This window comes from Leucoraja erinacea, chromosome 2 (assembly GCF_028641065.1).
Source record: "Leucoraja erinacea ecotype New England chromosome 2, Leri_hhj_1, whole genome shotgun sequence".
Taxonomy (NCBI): Eukaryota; Metazoa; Chordata; class Chondrichthyes; order Rajiformes; family Rajidae; genus Leucoraja; species Leucoraja erinaceus.
Window position 1 is genome coordinate 24,512,920 of NC_073378.1, and position 27,588 is coordinate 24,540,507.

At 45.4% G+C, this 27,588-nt stretch overlaps 1 protein-coding gene across 2 annotated transcripts in view; it reads right to left on the reverse strand.

Moving 5' to 3' along the window:
• The window catches only part of ulk4 (unc-51 like kinase 4), a 315,218-nt gene that overhangs the window by 156,857 nt on the left and 130,773 nt on the right, over positions 1-27,588 (reverse strand). For both annotated transcript variants that reach the window (XM_055653277.1, XM_055653269.1), the window contains exons 20-26: positions 27,357-27,518; positions 24,203-24,385; positions 20,211-20,338; positions 13,685-13,809; positions 6,547-6,668; positions 4,502-4,558; positions 1,930-1,981 (exon numbers count right to left, since the gene is read on the reverse strand). In XM_055653277.1, the coding sequence (XP_055509252.1) occupies positions 1,930-1,981; positions 4,502-4,558; positions 6,547-6,668; positions 13,685-13,809; positions 20,211-20,338; positions 24,203-24,385; positions 27,357-27,518 (829 nt within the window). The remainder of the gene's footprint in view (positions 1-1,929; positions 1,982-4,501; positions 4,559-6,546; positions 6,669-13,684; positions 13,810-20,210; positions 20,339-24,202; positions 24,386-27,356; positions 27,519-27,588) is intronic.

Below are 27,588 nucleotides of genomic sequence, written 5' to 3' on the forward strand. Positions count from 1 at the left end.
TGAAAGCCTTCTTCACCACCCTATCTACCTGCAACACTACTTTCAGGAAACTATGTACCTGCAATCCTAGATCCCTCTTCTCTTCAACACTCCCCAGGGCCCTGCCATTCACTGTGAAGGACCTGCCCAGGTCTGACTTGCTAAAATGCACAACCTCACACTTATCTGCATTAAACTCCATTAGCTATTCCTCAGCCCACTTGCCCAGCTATCAGGATCTTGCTGGTACAGGATCTTGCTGTAATTTTTGATAATCAAACTCAATGAACTATTCAAGTTCTACAAACTACATACTGTCCCCTGGTTCATCAGTTGTTAAGTAGTCAGTTTCATTTAAAAAATACTTTGTAACTGAGCTGCAAACCCTTGGTGACCAAAACAGTGACTGTATGTGTAAGAAGGAACTGCAGATGTTGGCTTAAATTTTATCTTTCTTATCTGCTTTGGGTCAATGGTCTCTGCCTCATAGCTTGGCCACACAGGAACAATCCCAAAAAGCCAGCAGTGGGCTTGCTTGCACCCTCAATGGAGATAAGACTAAAACCCAACAGCAAGTCAACGGGAATTAATAACTTGTTGCAACTTGCTTTCTCGTCCACAAGATCTGCAAAATAATTGATGAGATGAATCCCAGTCTAGTATGATCTACCACGGTTTATTTTGGTAGGCTGCCTAATCTGGTGAGCATAAATTGGCCACAGTGATGGACAGTGTGGTTCCTATTCATGAATCCCACTTGCTGTCTGACTGCAACAGGGACTTTATTTACAGCCCAACAGACTGGAAAGACTTACATTTCCACAGCTCCTATCAGGGCCTGAGGCTATCCCAAAGCATTTTAAAACCAGTCAACCATTTTTAAGAATAGTCTCCATAGTGGCAGCTGGTTTGCATGCAGCAAGATCATGTGCACAACAAGTTAATGATGGGTGACAGCCACACTCTTCAAATAACATCGCACATCCTTCATGTCTATTCGAGAAAGCAGATACAACTCCAATTTAAAACCATCTATTTGTTTGTCAATTGGGTGGCACTGTGGCCCAGCTGGTAAAGCTGATGCCTCACAGCACCAGAGATTGTGGTTCAATCCTGACCTCACGTGCTGTCTGTGTGGAGTTTGCACGTTCTCCCTGTGTCCGGGTGCTCCGGTTTCTTCCCACATCCAAAACGTGCAGGTTTACCGGTTAATGGTCCTCTGTAAAATTGCAGAAGTGGGATAACATAGAACTAGTGTGAATGGGTAATCGATGGTCAGTGTGGGCCGAAGGATATGTTTCCATGCTCAATCACCAGCTTCTTCGGAAATGTGGCAAAGTGCAACAGCTGGAACCTATCACAAAGCTCCCACATCATCAGGTTCATGAATTACTGGAAAGGGGTCGGGTACTTTTTGGTGCCGCTGTTTCGGCGCTGCCATTTCGGCACCGCTGTTTCTGATTGTACCCCGTTTTATATCAATGTAGGTTTCTGTTGTCCCCTATAAATTATGTCATGAATTTTCCTATACCCAAAATAAAAATAACCAGCCAGTAACTAATCTTAATTCATCTCAGCTTTCATTTTAATTAATCTAAATATATAACAATAAGTATATAACAATAATAAAACTGAAACTAAACCAGTAGAATGCATTTCGAGACTTTGTAATAATTTACTGTCTACTTTGTTAATGATTGCACTTTAAAAATGATTTGTTTTTACCCTCAATCCTCTGCTCTCTACCTGGTTGTAATGGATTTGGGTGTGTTCAAACGGAGGCGCCGAATGGTACCATTCCGACTGGAAAGGCTATTTCAAATATCTTAATTGAATCTGCTTCAAACTTTTCTTCCCATCCACCATTGCTGGGTATCATCTTGAAAGGATGAGGGAAATAAAATCACTGCAAACGATGAACGCCGTTAACATTTAAAATGATGCACTTACCCACTGCATTCTCTAAATTTGTTTCTCCGGAATCAATAGATTTGATGTGACTCTGTAAACAAAGATGAACACAAATTTGACGCATACATCCCTCCATTCTCTGCATCTCCATGTGCCTATCCAAAATATTCTTAAACATATCTGTGTCCAACACCACCCCCGACCGTGTTCCGGGCACTCACCACCCTCTGTGTAAAACAATTTGCCCGACACATCTTTAAACTTTGCCCCTCTCACCATGAAATTATACCTCTAGTAATTTGAATTTCCTCCCTGGGGAAACGGTTCTGACTGTCTACCCTATCTATGCCTCTCACCATTTTATACACTTCGATCAGGTCTCCCCTCAACTTCCGGCGTTCCAGAAAAAACAATCCAAGTCTGTCCAACCTCTCCCTGTAGCTGAAACCCTCTAATCCCGGCATCATTCTGGTGAACCTCGTCTGCACTCTCTCCAAAGCCCCCACATCCTTCCTGTAATGGGGGCGACCAGAACTACAGGCAATACTCCAGATGCGGCCTGACCAAAGTCCTATAGAGCTGCATCATGACCTCCTGACTCTTGTGGCCTAATTCTGCTCCTATCAATTATGACATTAAGAACATAACATAAATTTATTTTACCATTCTATCTATCATTGTGTTTCCACTTTCAGGGAGTTTTGGACTTGTGTCCCAAGATCCCTCTGTACATCAATACTATGAATGTAGTACCTCCTGTTTAAATTCCATTTGGAACATTTTGGAGGACCAAGAAACCAAGAACCAAGAGTCTCATCTTCTTCCAAATGGGAGTAAATCTAATCCTGAAGAATCTTCTCCAATAGCTTCCCAGTCATGTGAAGTTCACCAGCCTATACTTCCCTGGATTTTTCCTACTTTCCTTCTTAAACAAAGAATCGACATTAGCTACTCTCCAATCCTCTGGGACCTCACCTGTGACCAGAGAAAACACAAAGATCTTTGTCAAACCTTCTGCAATCTCTTGCCTCTCAATAACCTGCGATAAATCCTATCAGGCTCCAGGGATTCATCCACTTTAATGTTCTTCAAGACCCCCAACACCTCCTTCTCATTCATCTCAACTCGTCCTTGCATATTAGTGTTCTCCACACTAATCTTACTGACCTCCACGTATTTCTCCTTGGTGAAAACAGATGCAAAGTACTCACTTAGTACTCCCTTAGTACTTAAAATGGCCTACTCCTGCACCTATCTCCAGTTGGTTCAGAATGCTGCTGCTCGCCTTTTAACTGGGACTCGAAAGAGGGAGCACATATCGCCAATTCTGGCCTCCCTCCACTGGCTCCCGGTGCACTTTCGGGTTCATTTTAAGATACTGTTATTTGTTTTTAAATCTCTGAATGGGCTCGCCCTGCCTTACCTCTCTGAGCTGCCACAGGGGTGGGAGCGGAGGAGGGCACGTAATCCCTCTCGTAATCCTCATAAAATACGATCAAACTTCACTGGTAAGGTACTAGTGTAACCGGCTATTGTCAGTAACCCATACGCTCCTGCCCGGTCCCTCAGGTCAGCTGGTCAGCTGCTCCTGGAGGTACCGAGGTCTAGTCGGAGGCTCGGAGGGGATAGAGCCTTCTCTGTTGCTGCTCCGGCACTCTGGAACACCCTGCCGTTGCTCATCAGACAGGCCCCCTCACTGTCCATCTTCAAATCCAGTGTTAAAACGCATTTGTACCCCCTGGCTTTTGACCATGCCTGAGGCTTTGCTTCTGTTTGTGGTGTTTTTGATGTTTCTTTATTTTACATGTCTTTTCCTACTATTTCTTTTGATTGTTATTTTTGGTGTGTATTAACTTTTTTGTCAATGATTAGTGATGTACAGCACTTTGTTGCAGCTATGTTTGTTTTTAAAGTGCTCTATAAATATTATTATTATTATTATTATTGTCCATTGTCTATTGTCCACTGACTCTAAGCACAAGTTCTAAGCATAAGCTGGGTTCTCCCGACGCCGGAGCACCATCACCCAGCGAGAAGGGCCTGAAACATCGACGACGGCGGAGGCCTCAATAGGCCCGACTATGGGTGGTCAAGGGGATGGGGACTGGACTTCGTGCCTTGCCTCACAGTGGGAATCATTGTGCGGGGATGTTTTTATGTTTAATGTTATAAATTCCTTTATAATGTTATGTTGTATTCTTGTTAATGTGCTGCAATGGCAACTGGAATTTCACTGCACCAATTGGTGTATGTGACAATAAATGAACCTTTGAAGTTCCCTCCATGATCCCTGAGCGCTTGTACATTCACCCTGGTTACTCTCTTGTTTTCTGTCAATGTATAAAAAGCTGAGGACTTTCTTTAATCTGACTCACCAAACCCAATTAGTGGTTTCTTAACGAAAGGACTCTTTAAGTGTGGAGGAGATTCTCCAGGATGGAGGCACTGAAGCTTTCCTTGGAGCAGGAGAGGCTGAGGGAGGATGTGATGGAGGTGTACAAGCTGAGAGGTACAGATGATTGTTTGTGACGGGTGGGAAATAGCATGTTTACACAAATGCAACGACATTCCCCTTGTCTAATGTCAGCTACAAAGGTAAGGCATTACTTACAAGCAGTGCTCCGCAGTTGATGAGAAATTCCTCATTAATAATGTGTGGTCTAAACACCTGAAAAATAGATCCACAAATAGATTCACAACCTTTGTAAATAACATCAGTGCCAAATATGAAACGTTTCTGAATATATCGATAATACTAAGATGTATAGCACACACACATTTGTCTGTGTAAAGGTGTCTGTACCTACAATTAATACCTGCCATGGTATCTGAGAAAGGTGACACAGTCTGCCATCAAACCTGCTTCTATGTCAACTATACAATGGATGTTTTCAGCTTGCAGAAAGAAGCTGGTGTGTACGTTGTACTTTACAGACACAAACAATGGTTAACATATGATGAGCGTTTGACAGCACTGGGCCTGTACTTGCTGGAGTTTGGAAGAATGAGGGGGGAACTCATTGAAACATCAAATAGTGAGAGGCCTGGATAGAGTGGATGTGGAGAGCATGTTTCCACGAGTGGGAAAGTCTAGGACCAGAGGGCACAGCCTCAGAATAGAAGGACGGTCCTTTCCGATCCATCTATCTCTGCCCTTTGATACCGTGGGCTCTCATCTTCCTTAGCAGCCTCACATGTGGCACCTTATCAAAGGCCTTCTGAAAATCTAGGTAAACAACATCCACTTGACTTTCCTTTGTCTGTCCTCCTATTTTCTTCTTCAAAGAATTCCAGCCGATTCGTCAGGTAAGATCTCCCCTTCACAAAACCGTGCTGACTTTGGACTATATTCTGCTCCCTGGATCACATGACTCAAATTCAGATTCAATTTTAATTGTCATTGTCAGTGTACAGTACAGAGACAACGAAATGCATTATGACCATAATGACCCTATGACCTTCTCTCCTTATCTCACAGAATTTTGTATTTTCATCTCTAGCCTTTGTCTACTCATTTGCCACCTGCCAGGCTTTGTGCCACCCCCACCTCGCTTCCAGCTTTCTCCCCACCACTACAAAAAGACTGAAGAAGGGCCCCGACCTGAAACGTTTCTATAAAGCAGCATCTGCACTTTCTTGTGTCTACCTGAGAACTTGCCCAGGGCCACGCACAGGCCCCAATACACTGTGTAGGTGGAAAAGCCCCTTCCTGTGTAATGTCCCAGCACACTGAAGCTCGCAGAGGAAGTGAGTGAAGCATAGAATGTGGCCACACATAAATTGGAGGACAGCACCTTATATTTTGCTTAGGCAGCTTACAGCCCAGTGGTATGAATATTGATTTCTCCAATTTCAGTAACCCTTACATCCCTTCTCCCTCCGCCCCTCCCCCACTCTAGTCATCCTGCTAGTTTCACTGTTCATATCCCTTCGTTATCACCTCCTCCTCAGCCAACAATGGACCATTGTAGGCTCTTCGGTCATCCGTGCCGGATCTCATTTGTTCATATCAGTTTCACTCTCCCCTGACTCTCAGTCTGAAGAAGGGTCTCAACCCGAAAACGTCACCTATTAATTTTCGCCAGAGATGTTGCCAGACCCGCTGAGTTACTCCAGCATTTTGTGTCTATCTTCAGTGTAAACCAGCATCTGCAGTTCCTTCATACACTATTAATGGTCAGGCTACATCAATAGGAGAAAGAAAGTAGACAAAATTGCTGGAGAAACTCAGCGGGTGAGACAGCATCTATGGAGTCTACCTTCGATTTTTTCAGCATCTGCAGTTCTTTCATAAACATCAATAGGAGAAGGAGGTTGGCAGCAATTAGCAGTGATGATGTTAAAGGTCCATCCAGTCCTCTGGGCACTGGCCCAGGGAGGGCAGAGAAATCCAACTAACTAATGTGTCAATTCTTTGGCTGAGGTAGATTCAGTGATCTAGAACCTGCTGCAAATGAAGTCAGCAAGTACAATCGACTTTCTTTATAACAACCACAGGGTCAGGTAATTCTTCCATTGAAACAAGGTGCCATCTATCTTTAATCATTGAACATGTGCAGGTACATGCCATGCACCGTCGTGAAGCATCTCCCTTACCCCACGTACCCCTCCATTCATACACACAGTCGCCAGGTGAGTGTCAAGAGGCTGAATTACCTGCGCGGTCACGAGATGGAGCATCACAGACAACATTGGAAGACATGTCCTCAACTGTTTGGCTTGAACGGTTGATGGATGTTTGCGCCCAGAAACATTACGCAAAGCAGAAAGCACACTACCTAATGGGTAAAGAACAGTACTTGTAAGTCAGTTGTTAACTCAGTCTACAAACAAAGTTATGGCCACTGCAGGTGCTCAGCTAGTTGAGTTGACATCTAACAACAGCAGCGAAACGTGGTTCAATCCCAACCTCGGTGTGTGGAGATTATACCCGCTCCTGTTTATCGTCTGGGTTTCTCTCGGGTGCTCTCCTACATCCTAAAGATGTGTGGATTTGTGGCTCAATGGGCCTCTGTAAATTGCCCCCGGTGTGTAGGTGTCAGGGGATTTGCTGGGAATGTGGGTGAATTACAGTAAAGCCCCGAGTATTCAAAATCCACAGGCTGGCACCTGACTTTGAAGAAGGGTCCTGACCCGATATGTCACCTATCCATGTTCTCCACAGATGCTGCCTGACTCGCTGAGTTACTCCAGCACTCTGTGAAACGTCACCTATCCATGTTCTCCACAGATTCTACCTGACCCGCTGAGTTACTCCAGCACTCTGGGAAGCTGGAGAGGAAATTGCAGATGTAGGCTGTTAGGCTGTGGGCCGAGCATTAAAAAATGTGTCTAGAAATCAGTTTCCGTGACCCAAGTCACCAAACTACATGAAATTTTCCACAGATTTAGATTAAATATAACTAAGAAGGAAGTCATAACTCGTCATTGCCGAAAGTTGCACATTAATTAATTAAACTAATTAGAGAATGAGATCGGGAAAGTAAGCGCCATCTAGTGGCCAATGCTAATATTACACGATGGGCAGCCTATTTCCGTGTTGCAGTCCATTTAAACTATATATCATTATACCTATATAATAACCATATAACCATATAACAATTACAGCACGGAAACAGGCCATCTCGACACTTCTAGTCCTTGCCGAACACGTATTCTCGTATTCTCCCCTAGTCCCATATATATTCCAGATAGTAATATAGGTATAATAATATTATATTTAGGTATAATAATAATATAATATATTATTATGCCTATATATATTCCAGATAGTAATATAGGTATAATAATACAAATATATATAATAATATAATAATAATATAATAAAACTCGACTAAGTGCAGACCCGTTGGGTCTGTTCCCCCAACGTGCGGGGGGGGGGGGGGGGGGGGGGCGGCATGCAGCGTCACACACACTAACTACCTCCCCCCCCCCCCCGCACTCACGCTAATTACCCCCCTTGATATTATATTAATATTATTAATTTGCTCCTTTTACCCCATAACCACCCTATCTACTGACGCATAGCCCCCAACTTGCATCACATCTAGAGAGGGGGGGGGGGAGGGGACGGGGGTAGAGAGTGAGGGCAGAGAGAGAGAGGGGCAGAGACAGAGAGAGAGACAGAGACACAGAGAGAGGGGCAACAGGGATAGGGGGGTGAGAGAGGAGGAGAAGAGGGAGGGTGGGTGAGAGGGGGAAAGGTGGGGGAGGAGCGGAGGAGCGGAGGAGAGAGAGAGAGGGTGAGAGTGAGGGGGACAGAGAGGGAGTGCTGAGAGGGGGTGAGGGGGAGAGGTGGGGAGCAGGGAGGGGGAGGGTGGAGGGAAGAGGGGAGGGGGGTGTGGAGGGGAGGGGGTTTAGGGGAGGGACGGTGGTGAGGGGAGGGGGGGGGAGGAGGGGAGGATGAGAGAGAAAAAGAGAGGGGAGAGAGAGAGAGGAGAGGGGGGCTGAGAGGGGGGAGAGGAGAGGAGAGAGGGGGAGAGAGGGGGGGGGGGAGGGGGGGGGGAGAGGGGTAGGGGGGGTGGAGAGGAGGGGGGGGGGGGGGGAGGTGGGAGAGGGGAGGGGAGGGGGGGGGGGGAGGAAAGGGGGGGGAAGAGAGGAGAGGGGAGAGGGGGAGGAGGGGAGGGGGGAGAGGAGAGAGGGGGGGGAGGAGAGAGGGGGGGAGAGGAGAGAGGGGGTAAGGGAGAGAGGGAGGAGAGGAGGGAGAGGGGAGGGGGGGAGAGGAGAGGGGGGGGAGGAGAGAGGGGGGAGGAGAGAGGGGGGAGAGGAGAGAGGGGGGAGGGAGGAGGGGGGAGAGGAGAGAGGGGAGGGAGGAGAGAGGGGGAGGAGAGAGGGGGGGAGGGAGAGAGGGGGGAGGAGAGAGGGGGAGAGAGAGGGGGGAGAGAGAGAAGGGGAGAGTAGGAGAGAGAGGCGAGACTGAGGGAGGGAGGGAGGAGAGAGAGAGGGAGAGAGGGGGAGAGAGAGAGAGAGAGAGAGAGAGAGAGAAAGAGAGAGAGACAGAAAGAGAGGAGAGAGAGAGAGAGAGAGAGAGGGAGAGAGGGAGAGAGAGAGAGGTGGGGAGAGAGAGGGGGAGGGGAGAGAGAGAGAGAGAGAGAGTGCATTTTTACTTCAACCCAAACCCCAAACAACCATTTGCAGGCAGTGCTTTTTTACTTCTAACCATATTTTCATATTCAAACCACATTAAGTGTACTCACAGCTGTGTAGACATTTGTTCAGTGTCATTCAGAGCTCAGAGTGACCTCCATATTGCAGAGACTGATTGAGGCACACTTCCTGGTTTTATAGTCCCTCCCCCTCCCTCCAGCAGGGGCAGCAGAGAGAATGGTGAATTTATTAAAAACATTAATTTCTCTCTGCTTTTTCATCGATGGGAAAAATACTCTGGTCGAGGAAGGCAGACGTGGGCTCTGATCGAGGTGGCCAAAAATGACGTCCGTAGGTGGCGGCGTTCTCTTGGAAATCGCAACACAGTAGGCCAAAAGCGGTCAAGATCAGAGTTTTAGTAATATAGATATCATTATAACTATATCGATTCCAGATAGTAATATGGATATAATAATATAAGGGGAAAAGATTAAATAAGAACCTGACAGGTAACATTTTCCACGCAAAATGCGGTAGGTGTATGGGACTAGTGTAAATGGGAAGTTGGCCAGTGTGGGCAAGTTGGGCCGAAGGGCCTGTTTCCACACCGTAAAACCACTATGACATGGAGTTGGTGCAGGTTGGAAGGCTGGTTGGCCTCCTGCCTTGTGTGCACTGGACTAAACAACTGGGCCACAAGTTTGTCAGAACTGTCAGTGTACACCATACAATTTTAACATCAACAGAAGCACTGTAGAAAGCACACCCTGTCATAGTGTCATAGAGTGATGCAATGTGGAAACAGGTCCTTCGACCCAACTTGCCCACACCGGCCAACATGTCCCATCTAGTCCCACTTTCCTGCGTTTGGTCCATATTCGTCCAAACCTGTCCTATCCATGTATCTGTCTGTTTCTTAAATGTTGGGATAGTCCCTGCCTCAACTACCTCCTCGGGCAGCTTGTTCCATTCAGCCACCACCCTTTGTGTGAAAAAGTTACCCCTCAGATTCCTTTTAAATCTTTTCCCCTTCACCTTAAACCTATGTCATCTGGTCCTCGATTCACTTACTCTGAGCAAGAGACTCTGTGCATCTAGATGCATCACAGCTTGGTTTGGGAACAGTTCTGCCCAAGGCCACAAGAAATAACAGAATTGTAGATGTAGCCCAGTCCATCACACACACCACACTCCCCACCATTGTAGATGTAGCCCAATCCATCACACAGATCACACTCCCCACCATTGTAGATGTAGCCCAGTCCGTCACACAGACCACACTCCCCACCGTTGTAGATGTAGCCCAGTCCATCACACAGAGACCACACTCCACCATTGACTCTATCTACACTTCACGCAGCTTCGGAAAAGCAGCTGACATAATCAAAGACGTGTCCCTGTCCCACCCCGGTCATTCCTTCTTCTCCCCGCTCCTGTCTGGCAGAAGGTACAGAAGCTTGAAAGCGCGCATCACCAGACTCAGGAACAGATTCTTCCCCTCTGTTATCAGGTTTCTGAACGGTCCTTCCATAAGCTAGGGTACTGTCCGATTCACCTCTACCCCATTGCGGATATTGGACTTTGTCTCTGGAACTGATGCGCTACAATGCTGAGAACTATATTCTGCACTCTGTATCTTCCCCTTTGCTCTACCAATTGTACTGGAGTTTGACTTGATTGTATTTATGTAAAGTATTACAGTGGCTTGCAAAGGTTTTCATACCCCTTGAACTTGTTTGCCATGCCACAAGCTATGTGGGGAACACAGCAAACATATGGAGGATGTTAGAATCTGCAAAAGACTTGAGACTGGGGCGGAGGTTCACCTTCCAGCAGGACAACGACTATAAACATACAGCCAGAGCTACAATGGAATGGTTTAGATCAAAGCATATTCATGTGTTAGAATGGCCCAGTCAAAGTCCAGACCTAAATCCAATTGAGAATCTCTGGCAAGACTTGAAAATTGCTGTTCACAGACGCTCTCCATCCAATCTGACTGAGCTTGAGCTATTTTGCAATGAAGAATGGGCAAAAATTTCAGTCTCTAGATGTGCAAAGCTGGTAGAGACATACCCCAAAAGACTTGCAGCTGTAATTGCAGCGAAAGGTGGTTCTACAAAATATTGACTCAGGGGGGCTGAATACTTGTAAAAAAATTTGAAAACCATGTATCATTTCCCTTCCACTTCACAATTATGTGCCACTTTGTATAGGTCTATCACATAAAATCCCAATAAAATACATTTACGTTTGTGGTTGTAACGTGACAAAACGTGGAAAAGTTCAAGGGGGTATGTATACTTTTGCAAGCCACTGTATCTGATCTAATTGGATATCTACAAAACAAAGCTTTTCACTGTACCTCGGTAAACATGACAATAATAAACTGATCCTAAGGAGTTCTGGAGAAAGGCTTCAGTGAAACTGCAGCTAATGTCTCCTTGCCACCAATACCTCGGTACCCCTTGCTGGATGCATCCCTGGTCAGAGGGCCAGCTCCATTAGGCCCTCGTAGCTGGTCCGGGTAATTGCAGCAGGCAAGTTCAAGTTGGGGATGAAGTACGTTTGGGTCGATGGGCACTGACCCAGAATGTGGTCAGGTGCTGTGGCTGGCAGCTGAGTGGGAAGAAGCTTCACCATGTAGTATCATGTTGATGGGCCAGGCTGTCTGGGCTCCAGGACAGAGAATCACAACTACTTCCTCTGGAAACTGGGCAATTGTGCAAAAAATAAAGCCTCAGTCAAAGAAACTGCCCCTCCAGTCCACTGAATCCATTCTGTCCAGTCAGCACTTACTATTCCTATTTTATACACCTCATATTCTCATCAATCCCCACTAGTTTGTAACAGCCACCCACCGTTTACAGCGATGATTTAACCAAGGAGGAAACTGGGAGCGGCCAGAGATAGGGTAGACAGTCAGAACCTTTTCCCCAGGATGGAAATGTCCAACACCAGAGGGCGTAGCTTGAAGGTGAGAAGGATGTGCGGAGCAACATGCCGCCAGGAGGTAGATGGTGTTTGTCATGCTTTTGGATAGGCGCATGGATTTGCAGAGACTGGAGGGATATGGATCACATGCAGACAGGGGGGATTACTTTATGTTGGATCATTTTTGTCCCTCTTCTCTACTTTTCCATTTTTTATGTTCTACAGTCAAAGAGTCGGTGAGCAAACAGGGAGATTCTGTGAAAGTACGGCAGAGTCATTGTGCAACTTATGAAGTGTTATGAAGCCAGAGCACGAGTCCAGTCAGAAGGGCTATGAGGCTAAATTGAAGGAAACACCAAGGGAAGTGGCCAACTCAGAAAGAGACAGGATAATGGAACTGAGCTGCAGGAAATACCCTGCAGAGAGCGGCAAGAGACAAGTAATGTCAAACATGTTATGCTTGAGAGAATCCAGACCATGCAACATTTGTTTCCTAACTTTCAGCAGCCTTCTGTGACATACTTAGTACTTCATCTACTTTGTTCCTTCCTGCACATGTTGTCTGCTGCAGTGCAACATCTCCTCACGGTATGCCTACTTTGAACAAGTTCTCCTCCTCTCTCTGATGAGATTCTGCAACATTCTCTCTCGCTGCATCCCCGCTGCGATGCCTCTTGCTCTCCATATCTCTGTGTCTCCCTCTTCCCTGACTCTCAGTCTGACAAAAGGTCTCGACCCATTCCTTCTCTCGCTGCCTCTCCCGCTGAGTTACCCCAGCATGTTGTGTCTATCTTCAGTGTAAAGCAGCATCCGCAGTTCCTTCCCACACGTACTTCATTCGGTGTTGGTTCCTAGATTTACTTTTGCTTTGCTAGCTCTATGATGACTGATGAGGAGGGAGATGTAAGCTAGTGAAGTACTGAGCGTATGAGACGGGTGCTCTGCTGGCTCCACATTACAGCTGTGGGCACACAGTGCTACAAAGGAGATAAAGACAATGGGAAAGATGCAGACAAATCACCAGACTGGGTCTGGTAATGATCGGTTATCGTTGAGACAAATGCTCTGGAGCTAAAGAAATTGAGAAAAGACGAATATAAATCTTCAGGCGTGCGAAAAATAATGTAAATGGTGACGGCTGCATTTGTTGGTCAATGAGCCGAATGTACAGCATTTGAAGTCATAGATTCATCACTCACAGGGCTCTTAGTAACTGGTAAACGTTTACTTGCACCAAAACCTCCTCACTAATATAATGCCGTCACTACTGCATTAAACCACAGAGTCACGGAGCATGGAAACGCGCCCTTCAGTCCAACTTGCCCACATTGACCAGACTCAACTACCTCCTCTGACAGCTTTTTTGTGTAAAAAACCTTTGTGTAAAAAAGTTATCCCTCAAGTTCCTTAAACCTATGTCCTCTGGTTCTTGCTCTACTCTGGGTAGACCAAGAGTTACATAGAACAGCACATGTACCTTTGCCTCCTGTCCCCCTTGCCTCAGGCTCCTCGCTGAAGCATCACACAGCAGTAAAGCTGCACGATGATGTCCAGCTTGGTATACTCCTTGACCAATGGAGGCAAGCATACCATACACCTTCATTGCCACATCTCCACAGAGTTTCAAACAATGTACAAAATGTTACGAGGGGTAAATACATTACAGCTAGGTTGATATCTGCCACATAAACCAACGTCTTGACAACAGCAGCCATGCACAAACAGTCAGAATAAACTCCTGATCAATTTCTCAGCTAGTAATCCATCAGTTTACCTATGATCCCGGGTAATTGGTGGATGATGTGACAGACTAGCAGATCCAGACACTTGGACAGGTATTTATTGCTGTTTTGCTGTTCCTTCCCCTTCCTGCTGTCTCGTTCAATATACATCACTAACCTGTAATTAGAGCAGAATTGATTAGTATCAACAATGAGCCTTGATCATTTCCTTTGAAAGATTTCTCACAATTCCAATTTCCCATTCCACAATATGTTCCCAAAAAGTCACCAAAACCACGTTGACAATATTTGTCATTAGTTTATTGTCATGTGTACCGGGGTGGCTCCATCTACACCTCACGCTGCCTCGGCAAGGCCAGCAGCATAATCAAGGACCAGTCTCACCCCCCACCAGTCCCACTCCCTCCTCTCCCCTCTCCCATCAGGCAAAATGTATAGAAGTGTGAAAACGCACACCTCCAGATTCAGAGACAGTTTCTCCCCAGCTGTTATCATGCAATTGAACTACCACAACTAGAGAGCAGTGCTGAACTACTTTCTACCTCATTGGTGAGCCTCGGACTATTCTTGTGCAGACTTTACTGGCTTTACCTTGCACTAAACGCTATTCCATTATGTATCTGTACACTGTCAATGGCCTGATTGTAATCATGTATTGTCTCTCCGTTGACTTAATTATGCTGCTGGCCTTGCCGAGGTAGCATGAGGTATAAATGGAGTCAATGGTTTGTGTTTGTGTGATGGCCTGGGCTGTGTCCACAATTCTCAGCAATTTCTTGCGCTTGGATGGAACTGTTCCCAAACCAATGGTTTAATGCATGCATGCATGCATACATTACCTAAAATGGATTGATTGATTGAAAGATACTTTGAAACAGGCACTATGTCCCACCAGGTTACACAAAAAAGCTGGAGAAACTCAGCGGGTGCAGCAGCATCTATGGAGCTGGAGTTTCTCCAGCTTTTTTGTGTAACCTTCGATTCTCCAGCATCTGCAGTTCCCTCTTAAACACTATGGCCCACCAAGTCTACGCTGACCATCCATCACCCGTTCACACTAGTTCTATGTTATTCCACTTTTCCATCCACTCCCAACACATTAGGGGCAATTTACAGAGGCCAATTGACCTTCAATCCCACACACCGCTGAGTTTGTACAGCAGCACCAAGTGTTTTGCTCAAGATTCCAGCATCTGCAGTTCTGGTGTCTCCTCTAAACTACTTGTGTCTGTTGTAACCCATTCTACCCTTCATGTACTATCACGTGCAAATAGTCATGCAGGAACTTTAAACTTGTTTTAAGTTGCTCTATTGTAATTTTCCAATCAATTGTAATAAAATCATACAGCGCAGAAACTGGGGTAAAATACATTAGCAATGCAATCATTCAACTAGATTTCAGACAAAATAACAACAGCAGGCAGATATAATCAGAAAATGAGGAGTCAGGGAATGTTAGATTGGATCCATTCACAATTAAGATCAGTTTATTTTGTAATCAAGGGGAACATGAGACATGGGGATCAAGTAAGTAGATGACCAACTGCGATGTTGTTGATCATATAGCAGGGATCGGGGCTATCAAGCATATTGCTGCTCCTATTTCTTTTCTACCTCAAGATCACAGGCATCAATTACAACACAACTTTGTAATGCAGATACATTTTAAAAATCCACCCATGTATTCTTTCTAGCCACTGTACCTCGCTCAGTAATAGTTGGGAATAGTTGAGATCAGTACTAAGGGCAGCATGGATGTTGTGGGCAGAAGGGTGTGATAGAATTGGACAGGCAAGATGTGGAGGTGTTGCATTGCTTGTCAGGGAAGATATTACAGCAGTGCTTTGGCAGAATAGATTAGAAGGCTCGTCTAGGGAGGCTATTTGGGTGGAACTGAGAAATGGGAAAGGGGTAGCAACACTTATAGGGGTGTATTATAGACCGCCAAATGGGGAGCGAGAATTGGAAGAGCAAATATGTAAGGAGATCACAGGTATTAGTAGTAAGCACAATGTAGTGATTGTGGGAGATTTCAATTTTCCACACATAAACTGGGAAAAACATTCTGTAAATGGGCTGGATGGTTTGGAGTTTGTAAAATGTGTGCAAAATAGTTTTTTGCAGCAATACATAGAAGTACCTACTAGAGGAGGGGCAGTGCTGGACCTCCTGTTAGGAAATGAGACTGGACAGGTGGCGGAGGTATGCGTTGGGGAGCACCTTGGGTCCAGTGATCACAATACCATTAGTTTCAATATAATTATGGAGAGGGACAGAACTGGACCTAGGGTTGACAATTTTGATTGGAGAAAGGCTAACTTTGAGGAGATGCAAAAGGATTTAAAGGGAGTGAATTGGGACATTTTGTTTAATGGGAAGGATGTAGTAGAGAAATGGAGGACATTTAAAGGTGAAATTTTAAGTACAGAATCTTTATGTCCCTGTTCGGTTGAAAGGAAAGAGTAATAATTGGAAAGAGCCATGGTTTTCAAGGGAAATTGGACACTTGGTTCGGCAAAAGAGAGAGATCTACAATAATTATAGGCAGCATGGAGTAAATGAGGTGGGGGGTGGGGGGGGGGGGGGGGGTGGGGGGTATATAGAATGAGTTGTGACAGGAGGTAGTTGAGGCAGGTACAATAACAACATTTAAATGGCAATCTGACAGGTACCAGGATAGGATAGGTTTTGAGGGATATGGGGCAAACACGGGCAGGTGGGACCAGTGTAGTAGGGCCAGAGAGTGTAGCAGGGCACTTTGGTTGGCATGGAAGGGCATATCCCCATCCTGTATGACACTATCACTCTATGAATTCAGTGATAATATTACATGCAAATATAATGCATCAGTAATCCCAGTAAACAGGCATACAAAGAGCCACACCATCCTTTCATTTCTAAGATGACAAATGAGCAAATGTATAATTTTCATCACTCAAATATAAGCAGCAAAATAAGATTGATGCTTTTGTTAGCAAGATTGCAGTTACACTATCATCAGCCAATTTTCTGAGCAGAGCTCTCATCTTCACAAGCTGAAGAAATATATCACCACTGCATCACCCCAGAATGTGATTATTAAGAAGCTAGGTCCTGAACTCTGGGATAAACACCTGCAGCAAACACGGCAACAAAACAATTAGGCTTTGCTATTTGAATCTTTTCATTTCTTTATCACCCTTTCCCAAAAGTAATACTAAGATAAATAATATATTAGATTTTGTTTTGTTCATATCAAAAGGAAATCAATGACCAATGACCAAATTTCTATATTCTGAAATTTTACAAAATGCACCTCAAAATTTCCCACAGTATCTCAAAACGAATCTAAAAATATATGTTTTGCTTTAAAAAAGTTATTTAAAAGAGATTAATCAGGTTGTTAACAGAAGGTAGACAAAAATGCTGGAGAAACTTAGCGGGTGAGACAGCATCTATGGAGTCTGAAGAAGGTTTGAGGCCCGAAATGTCACATATTCCTTCGTTCCACAGATGCTGCCTCACTCGCTGAGTTTCTCCAGCATTTTTGTCTACCTTCAATTTTTCCAGTATCTGCAGTTCTTTCTTAAAGAGGTTGTTAACAGAAGTATCTGCAGATGGTGGTTTACAAAAAAAGACAAAGTGCTGGAGCAACTCAGACTTTGTGGGCTTGAGTTGTACAGAGAGGTTGGATAGGCTGAGACTTTTTCTTTTGGATTTTAGGAGGCTGAGGGGTGAACTTATAGAGGTGTACAAGATCAGGAGGAGCATGGCTAAAGTGAATGCCCACAGCCTTTTGTCCAGCGTAAAGGATTCGAAAACTAGATGGCAGAGGCTTAAAGTGAGCAGGGAGTGAGTTGAGTGATTTGGGGGCAACATTTTCACTCAGAGGGTAGTCTGTATCTGGAATGAGCAGCCAGAGGAAGCTATACAAGTGGGTACAATTCGGACTTTACAAGACATTTGGACAGAGATGAGTTCAGAGGGATATGAACCAACTGCGGGTAAATGGAATATGCCAACTGGGTGGGCGTGTACAAGTTAGTCCAAAGGACTTGTTTCCGTGTTGTATAACTCTATGACTGTTGTTATTTATGTTATCTGATTCTACCTTAGAATTTGATGAGAATGTTTGTGCACCTCAGATATGGAGTGTGACAGAGTTCATGGTGAAGAAGTATATGCTCTCAGATTACATGCCATAGAAGGACCTGCACACTGGTATGCCTGGTAGAGCTGCACCACAGATGCTGACCTTGGCTGCTGTCTTTGTGGAGTTTGCTTGTTCTCCCTGTGACTGTGTACCATGTTCCTCCCGCATCGCATGGGATCCAAGGAGAGATTGCTGACTGGATAGAACATTGGCTTCATGGAAGGAAGCAAAGGGTGATGGTGGCAGGTTGCTTTTTGGGCTGGAGGTCTGACTAGTGGTGTGCCTCAGGGGTCAGTGCTGGGCCCGTTACTGTTTGTCATCGCTAATCAATGAGTTGGATAAAATCATAGAAGGCAAGATTAGCAAGTTTGCAGATTATACTAAAGTGGGTGGTATTGTAGACAGTGAAGATGGTTATCAAAAATTGCAGAAGGATCTTGATCGGATGGCCAAGTGGGCTGAGGAATGGTTGATGGTATTTAACACAGACCAATGTGAGGTGCTGCATTTTGAGCAGTCTAACAGAAGCAGGACCTAAGTTATCAGGGTCATGCAGCATCTGTGGAGAACATGGATAGGTGACTTTTCACAGAGTACTGGAGTAACTCAGCGGGTCAGGCAGCATCTGTGGAGAACATGGATAGGTGACGTTTCACAGAGTGCTGGAGTAACTCAGCGGGTCTCACTCTATACTCATGACTGTGCAGCCGGACATAGTGCGAACTCCATCATCAAGTCGCTGACGACACCACTGTTGGCGAACAAATCACAGATGGGAACGAGTCAAGAGTATAGAAGTGAGATCGACCGACTGACCAAATGGTGCCAGCAAAACAACCTGGCTCTCAACATCAGTAAGACCAAGGAACTGATTGTGGACATTGGTAGGGGAAGGATGCGGACCCACAATCCTGTTTATATCAACGGGACGATGATGGAGAGGGTCAAAAACTTCAAATTCCTGGGCGTGCATATGTCAGAAGATCTTTCCTGGACCCAGCACACTGATGCAATTGTAAAGAAGGCACATCAACTTCCTGAGAAGATTACGGAGATTCCACAAGTCGAAGAGGATTCTCCTAAACTTCTACAGGTGCACGGTAGAGAGCATTCTGACTGGTTGCATCGTGGCCTGGTTCCGCAACTTGAACGTCCAGGAGCGGAAAAGACTACAAAATGTTGTGACCACTGCCCAGTCCATCACTGCCTTTGACTTCCTCACCGTCGAAGGGATCTATCGGAGTCGCTGTCCCAAAATGGCAGCCAAAATCATCAAGGACCCACACCATCCTGGCAACGCACTAATTTCACCGTTGCCATCAGGAAGAAGGTACAGGAGCCTGAAAACTGCAATGTCCAGGTACAGGAACAGCTTCTTCCTTACAGCCATCTGGCTATTAAACACAACATTGAATAAGATCTGAGCTCTGAACTGCAAAAGACTATATTATTATTGCACTATATTTGTTATTTATTGAACATTTTCTTTTTTTTTTTCTCTTCCCCCGTTATGTACTATGTTTACATATTCACATAGTCTGTTGCGCTGCAGCAAGTAAGAATTTCATTGTCCAATCCGGGACACATGACAATAAAACACTCTTGACTTGTCTTGACCCGCTGAGTTACTCCAGCACTGTGAAACGTCACCTATCCATGTTCTCCACAGATGCTGCCTGACCTGCTGAGTTACTGCACACTCTGTGAAACGTCACCTATCCATGTTCTCCCCAGATGCTGCCTGACCCACTGAGTTACTCCACACTCTGTTTCTTTAATTGTTGATGTAAACAGGATTGTGGGTCCTCATCCTTCCCCTACCAATGTCCACAATCAGTTCCTTGTCTTACTGATGTTGAGAGCCAGGTTGCTGTGCTGGCACCACTTGGTCAGTCGGTCGATCTCACTTCTATACTCTTGACTCGTTCCCATGTGTGATTTGTTCGACAACAGTGGTGTCGTCAGTGAACTTGATGATGGAGTTCGCACTATGTCCGGTTACACAGTCATGAGTATAGAGTGAGACCCGCTGAGTTACTCCAGCACTCTGTGAAACGTCACCTATCCATGTTCTCCACAGATGCTGCCTGACCCGCTGAGTTACTCCAGCACTCTGTGAAACATCACCTATTCATGTTCTCCACAGATGCTGCCTGACAAGCTGAGTTACTCCAGCATTTTGTGTCTATATTTGGTTAACTCGGGTTCTCTCTCCACTGATGCTGCGTGACCTGCTGAGTGCTTGCTGCGTTTTCTGTTTTTAACTTCAGAATACGAAACGTTGAAACTATTCAGCAAGGCAGTACTGAAAGGTTATTAACGTGAAACCCCAATTCTCTTTCAGTAACATGCTGCTGGACCTGGTGAGTGTTTCAAGCAGTTTACATTTTGATTGCATTCTTCACTCTGATCACCGCTCCTCTTACCTTGTCTGGCAACAAAGCAGCAGCATCTCCTTGTTATTCCTTAAAACTTCCAATAAGACCAGAAAAGCTTTGGCTCGAATTACTGTCCAAGGACTTTCCAATAAACGGACAATTTTGGTGACAAAATCCTGCAGAAAAGGAACAAATCCAGTGTGAGAGTTGCACGTCTCAACCTGTACAACCTTTAAGAACAATATTGTTCACATAATGTATATTTATGATCAAAAAGGTGGACTCTTAACAATGGCGACAAGCTTAGAAACATAGGAAAATAGGTGGCCCTTTGAGCCAGCACCGCCTGCCATTCTGAAAAGGACCCATTAATTCCTACTCTTTGCTTCCTGTCTGCCAACCAGTTCTCTATCCATGTCAATACCCTACCCCCAATACCATGTGCTCCAATTTTGCACGCTAATCTCTTGTGTGAAACATGTCAAAGGCTTTTTGAAAGTCCAGATTGACCACAACCACTAGTTCTTCCTTATTCATTCTCAAAAAATTACAGATTAGTCAAGTATGATTTCCCCTTCATAAATCCATGCTGACTTTGACCGATCCCATCACTGCTTTCCAAATGCACTGCTATAACATCTTGGTTCTTGGTTTCTTGGTCATCCAAAATATTCCAAATGGAATTTAAACTGGAGATGGTGGAGGGAGGACTTAAGCCAGAAAGATTTATTGGGAAGAAAGAGCTACCTTAAATTTAGTTGCATCTGGTTAGGTAACTATAGTAGGGTGGAGATTATTCCATGCTTTAATTGTGCGGGGAAAGAACAAATTACTGTACACATCTGTCTTGGTAGCTGGAATCACAAATTGGATCGAATGCCCTCGTCTGCTCCTAATTGGTTTGGGTTTGGTGTAGGTCTTGTAATCTATGTCGAGCTGGCCATGTAACATTTTGAGCTTCACGTCTGTCTTGGAGAGGGTTCCACCCCAGAGAATTCAGAAGTTTGGTAACACTCGCTTCTCTCTCATAGGTGTTAGTAACAAATCGAGCTGCCTGTCTTTGGACACGTTCGATGGAAGAAATGTTTTTATTTGTGTATGGATCCCATGCTGCAACTGCGTAGTCCAAATGAGGTCTTACGAGGGTGAAGTAATCAACAAGCATCTTCCCTACTATTGATGTAAGGCTAACGTCTATAATTCCCCGTTTTCTCTCTCTCTCCTTTCTTAAAAAGTGGAGTTACATTTTGCTAACCTCCAGTCCACAGGAACTGATCCAGAGTTGAGAGAACATTGGAAAATGATCACCAATGCATCCACGATTCCTTGAGTACTCTGGGATGCAGACCATCAGGCCTTGGGGATTTATCTGCCTTCAGTTCCAACAGTTTACCTAACACCATTTGCTGACTAATATGGATTCCCTTCAGTTCCTCCCTCCCACTAGATCCTCGGTCACCTAGTATTTCTGGGAGATTGGTTCTGTCTTCACTAAGGAAGACGCAAACAAAGTACTCATTTAACTATTCTACCATTTCCTTGTTTCCCATTATAAATTCACCTGTCTATGACTGTAAGAGTCTTCAATAATCTTTTCCTTTTTACATATCTAAAGAAGCTTTTATAGTCAGTTTTTATATTCCCCGCAAGCTTCCTTTCATGCTCTTTTCCCCCTTTTTAATTAATCCTTTAGTCCTCCTCTGTTGAGTTCTAAAGTCCTCCGGTTTACTGCTTCCTCTGGCCAATTTATATGCCTCTTCCTTGGATTTAACACTATCCTTGACTTCCCTTGTCAGCCACGGTTGAGTCCCGGTACAACAGGCAGTGAAGAAAGCGAATGGCATGTTGGCCTTTATAACAAGAGGAATCGAATATAGGAGCAAAGAGGTCCTTCTGCAGTTGTACAGAGCCCTAGTGAGACCACACCTGGAGTATTGTGTGCAGTTTTGGTCCCCTAATTTGAGGAAGGACATTATTGCTATTGAAGGAGTGCAGCGTAGGTTTACAAGGTTAATTCCTGGGATGGCGGGAACTGTCATATGCTGAGAGAATGGAGCAGCTGGGCTTGTACACTCTGGAGTTTAGAAGGATGTGAGGGGATCTTATTGAAACATATAAGATTGTTAAGGGTTTAGACATGTTAGAGGAAGGAAACATGTTCCCGATGTTGGGGGAGTCCAGAACCAGGGGCCACAGTTTAAGAATAAGGACTAAGCCATTTAGAACGGAGACGAGGAAACACTTTTTCTCACCGAGAGTGGTGAGTCTGTGGAATTCTCTGCCTCAGAGGGCAGTGGAGGCAGGTTCTCTGGATGCTTTCAAGAGAGAGCTAGATAGGGCTCTTAAAAATAGCGGAGTCAGGGGATATGGGGAGAAGGCAGGAACGGGGTACTGATTGGGGATGATCAGCCTTGATCACAGTCAATGGCGGTGCTGGCTCGAAGGGCCAAATGGCCTACTCCTGCACCTATTGTCTATTGTCTTCCCCGTTTTATTTTTTCGCCAGACAGGGTTGAACAATATTTGGAGTTCATCCATGCTGTCTTTAAATCTTCACCATTGCATCTCCACTGTCAACCCTTTAAGTATAATTTGCCCGTCTATCCTAGCCAATTCCCGTTTCATACCTTCAAAGTCTCCTTTATACAAGTTCGGTACCCTAGTCTCTGAATTAACCATGTCACTCTCCATCCTAAAGCAGAATTCCACCATATTATGGTCACTGTTGCCGAAGGGGCCTTGCACAACAAGATCGCTAACCAATCCTTCCTGTTTGAAGAAAATTAACTTTCTGAAGTGCCTTTAATAGATATGATCGCCAACAGCACTTGGAAATGTTGTACGGCTTTTTTCCTATTTGTATGAAGGAAGATCGACAGTAATTTATCACAGTAACGTGAAATGATTGTGGATTGTTTCACACCATTAGTCAGGCCATAACTCCAAGCAGCAGGTGGAAAGTACTACAGCACTGCAGTAGGGAAAATCATCATCTTCTCATGGTCTCCCTCAGCATCAAGGATGGTTGGCTTCCACCTCAAATGTGGGCAGTGAAAGATGTCTGTGTGCGGATTCAGATGATGGGGGGAGGCTTCTCTCACTAGGCAGCAAAGTGGGCCAAATGGTAGTGTGCTTCAAGAGAGCAATGAGTGCAAAATGAACTTCTATGGACCGCCTTTGGATGCACTGAGGACTTGTATTGCTGCATTAGTATTACCATTAATATATATCACAGAGAGTGGTGAGTCTGTGGAATTATCTGCCTCAGAGGGCAGTGGAGGCGGGTTCTCTGGATGCTTTCAAGAGAGAGCTAGATAAGGCTCTTAAAAATAGCGGAGTCAGGGGATAAGGGGAGAAGGAACGGGGTACTGATGGGGGATGATCAGCCGTGATCACATTGAATGGCGATGCTGGCTCGAAGGGCCGAATGACCTTCTCCTGCACCTATTGTCTATTGTCTATTAATGTGTAGGAAAGACCTGCTGATGCTGGTTTAAATCGTAGATAGACACAAAATGCTGGAGTAACTTAGACTGAAGAAAGGTCTTGACCCGAAACGTCACCCATTCCTTCTCTCGAGATGCTGCCTGTCCCACTGAGTTGCTCCAGCATTTTGTGTCTACCTTATATCCATAGCTTAGTTTAGAGATACAGTGCAGAAATAGGACCTTTGGCCCACCGAGTCCACATTGACCAGCGATACCCACACATTAACACTACCCTGCACACACTAGGGACAATTTTATATTCATACCTAGCCAATTAACCTACAAACCTGCACGTCTTTGGAGTGTGGGAGGAAACTGGAGCACTCGGAGAAAACCCCCACAGATCACAGGGAGAACGTACAAGCTCCGTACAGACAGCGCCCGTAGTCAGGATGGAACCCGGGTCTCTGGCGCTGTAAGGCAGCAGCTCTACCGCTGCGCCGCCGTGCCGGCCCAAGATCATAAATGAATAAATGGCATATGAAGACATTTTGCAATCATGCACAAAGAGACAGTAAGCATTGAGTGAATGATATGAATCTTATGTCGTACCTTCTCCTGCACAAATCTATGCAAGTGCACGCCAGACGAGAGCATTGCAACAAGCATGGTCAAGATGCACTGCTGGATTCGGCTGAGTCCTGCCTGCAGGGAGCTCAGCACAGCAGTCAGGCCCACCTTCTCAATAACACTTTGAAAAGCAGAGGCAGAATGGCGGCTGATCCTGCACAACGCCTGCAGGGAGCAGAGAAATACTTCACATGTTCGCTCAAATTACATTCCAAACATAAAGACTCAAAATGTATCGGAACCAACAGCAGGTGATCAAAAACTTTCCAACCTAAATTACATGAATTTTACTTGTAAATGAACTTTATTATTGTCACGTGTAGAGTGAAAAGCTTTGTTGTGCACGTTATCCAGACAAATCAGATAAATACAATCAAGCCAAACACCAGGACAACAGGTAGAGCAATGGGGAAGATACAGAGTACAGGATATAGTTCTCAGCATTGTAGCGCATCAGTTCCAGAGACAAAGTCCAATGTCCGCAATGGGGTAGAGGTGAATCGGACAGGACATTAGCTTATGGAAGGACCATTCAGAAGCCTGATCACAGAGGGGAAGAAGCTGTTCCTGAGTCTGGTGGTGCGCGCTTTCAAGCTTCTGTACCGTCTGCCAGAGGGAGCAGGAAGGAATGACCATGGTGGGACAAGTCTGATTATGTTGAAGGTAGACACAAAATGGCGGAGTAACTCAATAGGTCAGGGTGCATCTCTGGAGAGAAGGAATGGGTGACATTTCAGATCGAGACCCTTCTTCAGACTTTGATTATGTTAGGTGCTATCCCGAGGCAGCGTGAAGTGTAGATGGAGTTGATGGTGGGGAGTGTGGTCTGTGTGATGGACTGGGCTACATCCAATTCCAATGGCATTTGATTGGCTGAGGAAGAGACACTGCAGCCAATTGTATGGGTAAAAAGACCCTAATGGGAGTTTACAGGCCCCCAAACAGTCGCCTGGATATAGGGTGCAAGTTGAATCAAGAATTTAAATTAGCATGTAGTAAAGGTAATGCTACGGGTGTTATGGGAGATTTCAACATGCAGAAAGACTGGGAAAATCAGCTTGGTACTGGACCCCAAGAAGGGAGTTTGCTGAGTGCCTCGGTGATGGATTCTTAGAGCAGTTTGTACTGGAGCCTACCAGGGAGAAGGCAATTCTGGATTTAGTGTTGTTAATGAACCTGATTTGATAAGGGAACTACTGATTTGAAAGGGATTTGATTTGGTAAAGGAGCCATTAGGACATAGTGACCATAATATGATAAGTTTTAATTCACAATTTGAGAGGGAGAAGGGAAAATCGGAAGTGTCAGTATTACAGTTGAGCTTTTTGAGCTTCTTAAAGGGAACTAGGGAGGCATGACGGAGGGGCTGGCCAAAGTTGACTGGAAAGATACACTAGCAGGGATGACAGGGGAACAACAATGGCAGGTATTTCTGGGAATAATACAGAAGGTGCAGGATCAGTTAATTCCAAAGGGGAAGAAAGATTCCAAGGGGAGTAAGGGCGACCGTGGCTGACAAGGGACGTCAGGGACAGTATAAAAAAAAATGAGAAGAAGTATAACATAGCAAAGATGAGCGGGAAGCCAGAGGATTGGGTAACCTTTAAAGAGCAACAGAAGATAACTCAAAAGGCAATACAGGGACAAAGATGAGGTATGAAGGTAAGCTAGCCAAGAATATAAAGAACGATAGTAAAAGCTTATTTAGGTATATGCTACCTCCTGCACCCATGCAGAACTCACTGACTTCATCAACTTCACCACTAATTTCCATCCGGCACTCAAATTCACTTGGACCATCTTCGCCATCTCCCTACCGTTTCTAGATCTCACTGTCTCCATCAACCCCCCCCCCCCCCCCCCCCCATCTTGGTAATAAGGACAGAATCCTCCTTCCACCCCATCAGCCGTCGCATATCACATATAATCCTTCAACATTTTCGCAACCTCCCAACGGGTTCCCACCACTGGCCACATCTTCCCATCTCCTCCCTTTTCTGTTTTCAATAGAGACCGTTCCCTCCGAAACTCGCTGGTCAACTCGTCCCTTCCCACCCAAACCACCCCTCCCCGGGTACTTTCCCCTGCAACCGCAAGAGATGCAACACCTGTCCCTTTACCTCCCCCCTCGACTCCATCCAAGGACCCCGACAGTCTTTCCAGGTGAGGCAGATGTTCACTTGCACCTCCTCCAACCTCATCTACTGTATCCAGGTGTCAACTTCTCTACATCGGCGAGACCATGCGCAGGCTCGGCGGTTGTTTCACTGAACACCACTGCTCAGTCCATCTTAACCTACCTGATCTCCCGGTTGCTCAGCAGTTCAAATCCCCCTCCCATTCCCAATCTAACCTTTCTGTTTATCCCAGCGCAAATTGGAGGAACAACACCTCATATTTTGCTTGGGTAGTTTACACCCCAGCGGTATGAACATTGACTTCTCTAACTTCAGATAGCCCTTGCTTTCCCTCTCAATCCATCCCCTCCCCCTCCCCAGTTCTCCCACCAGTCTTACTGTCGCCGACTATCTCTGTCCCGCCCCCTCCCCTGACATCAGTCTGAAGAAGGGTCTCGACCCAAAACGTCACCCATTCCATCTCTCCAGGGTTGCTGCCTGTCCCGCTGAGTTACTGCAGCATCTTGTGTCTACCCCCTAATCCAGGGAGTAGGTGACGTTTTGAGTCGGGACCCGTCTACAGACTGCGTGGGGGAGAAAAAACTGGAAGAGAAGTGAGACTGGGCATAGCAAGGCAAGTGATAGGTGGGGACATGTGAGGGGGAGGGTTTGATCCGCAGGTGGTCGGACAAAGGTCGGAGATACAAACAGTGAGAAATGCAAGTTGCAAAACTAGAGAAAAGGGATACAGGTGGAAAGAAATGGGGGAGTAGGAGGGGGAGACATGGGTATGATTCAGGAACAGGAAAGAGAGAGGGAAAAATGGGTGGGGATTGTACGTTGAGATTGGAAAATTCACTGTTTGTACCGTTAGAAAGAATGTTCATACAAAATGGAAAAAGGAAATAGCAACCAGTCGATGGAAGATGTATGGCTCGAGTACAAAAAGAAGCTTCATCTTAAACAGGCATGGTTTGATTTCCATGTGTTGTGATAGATCGTGGACGCTGCAAGCTTACCGAGATGGCTGTCACACGTAACGAGTCCACAGTGGAGTGTGTAAACAGGTACCACAGCAACTGGCCAATCTCCCCAGTCACAAACCCTTGAGCTGCCGATGAGCTTGTGGTGCAGACGCTCTCCACAATCTTTGCTGCTAAATGGTTGGTAACAGGATCTCCCTGACAGTGAAAAAACACCAGAACAATTAATAACTTGTTTAGAGTCACATATTAATTAGAACAGTAACAA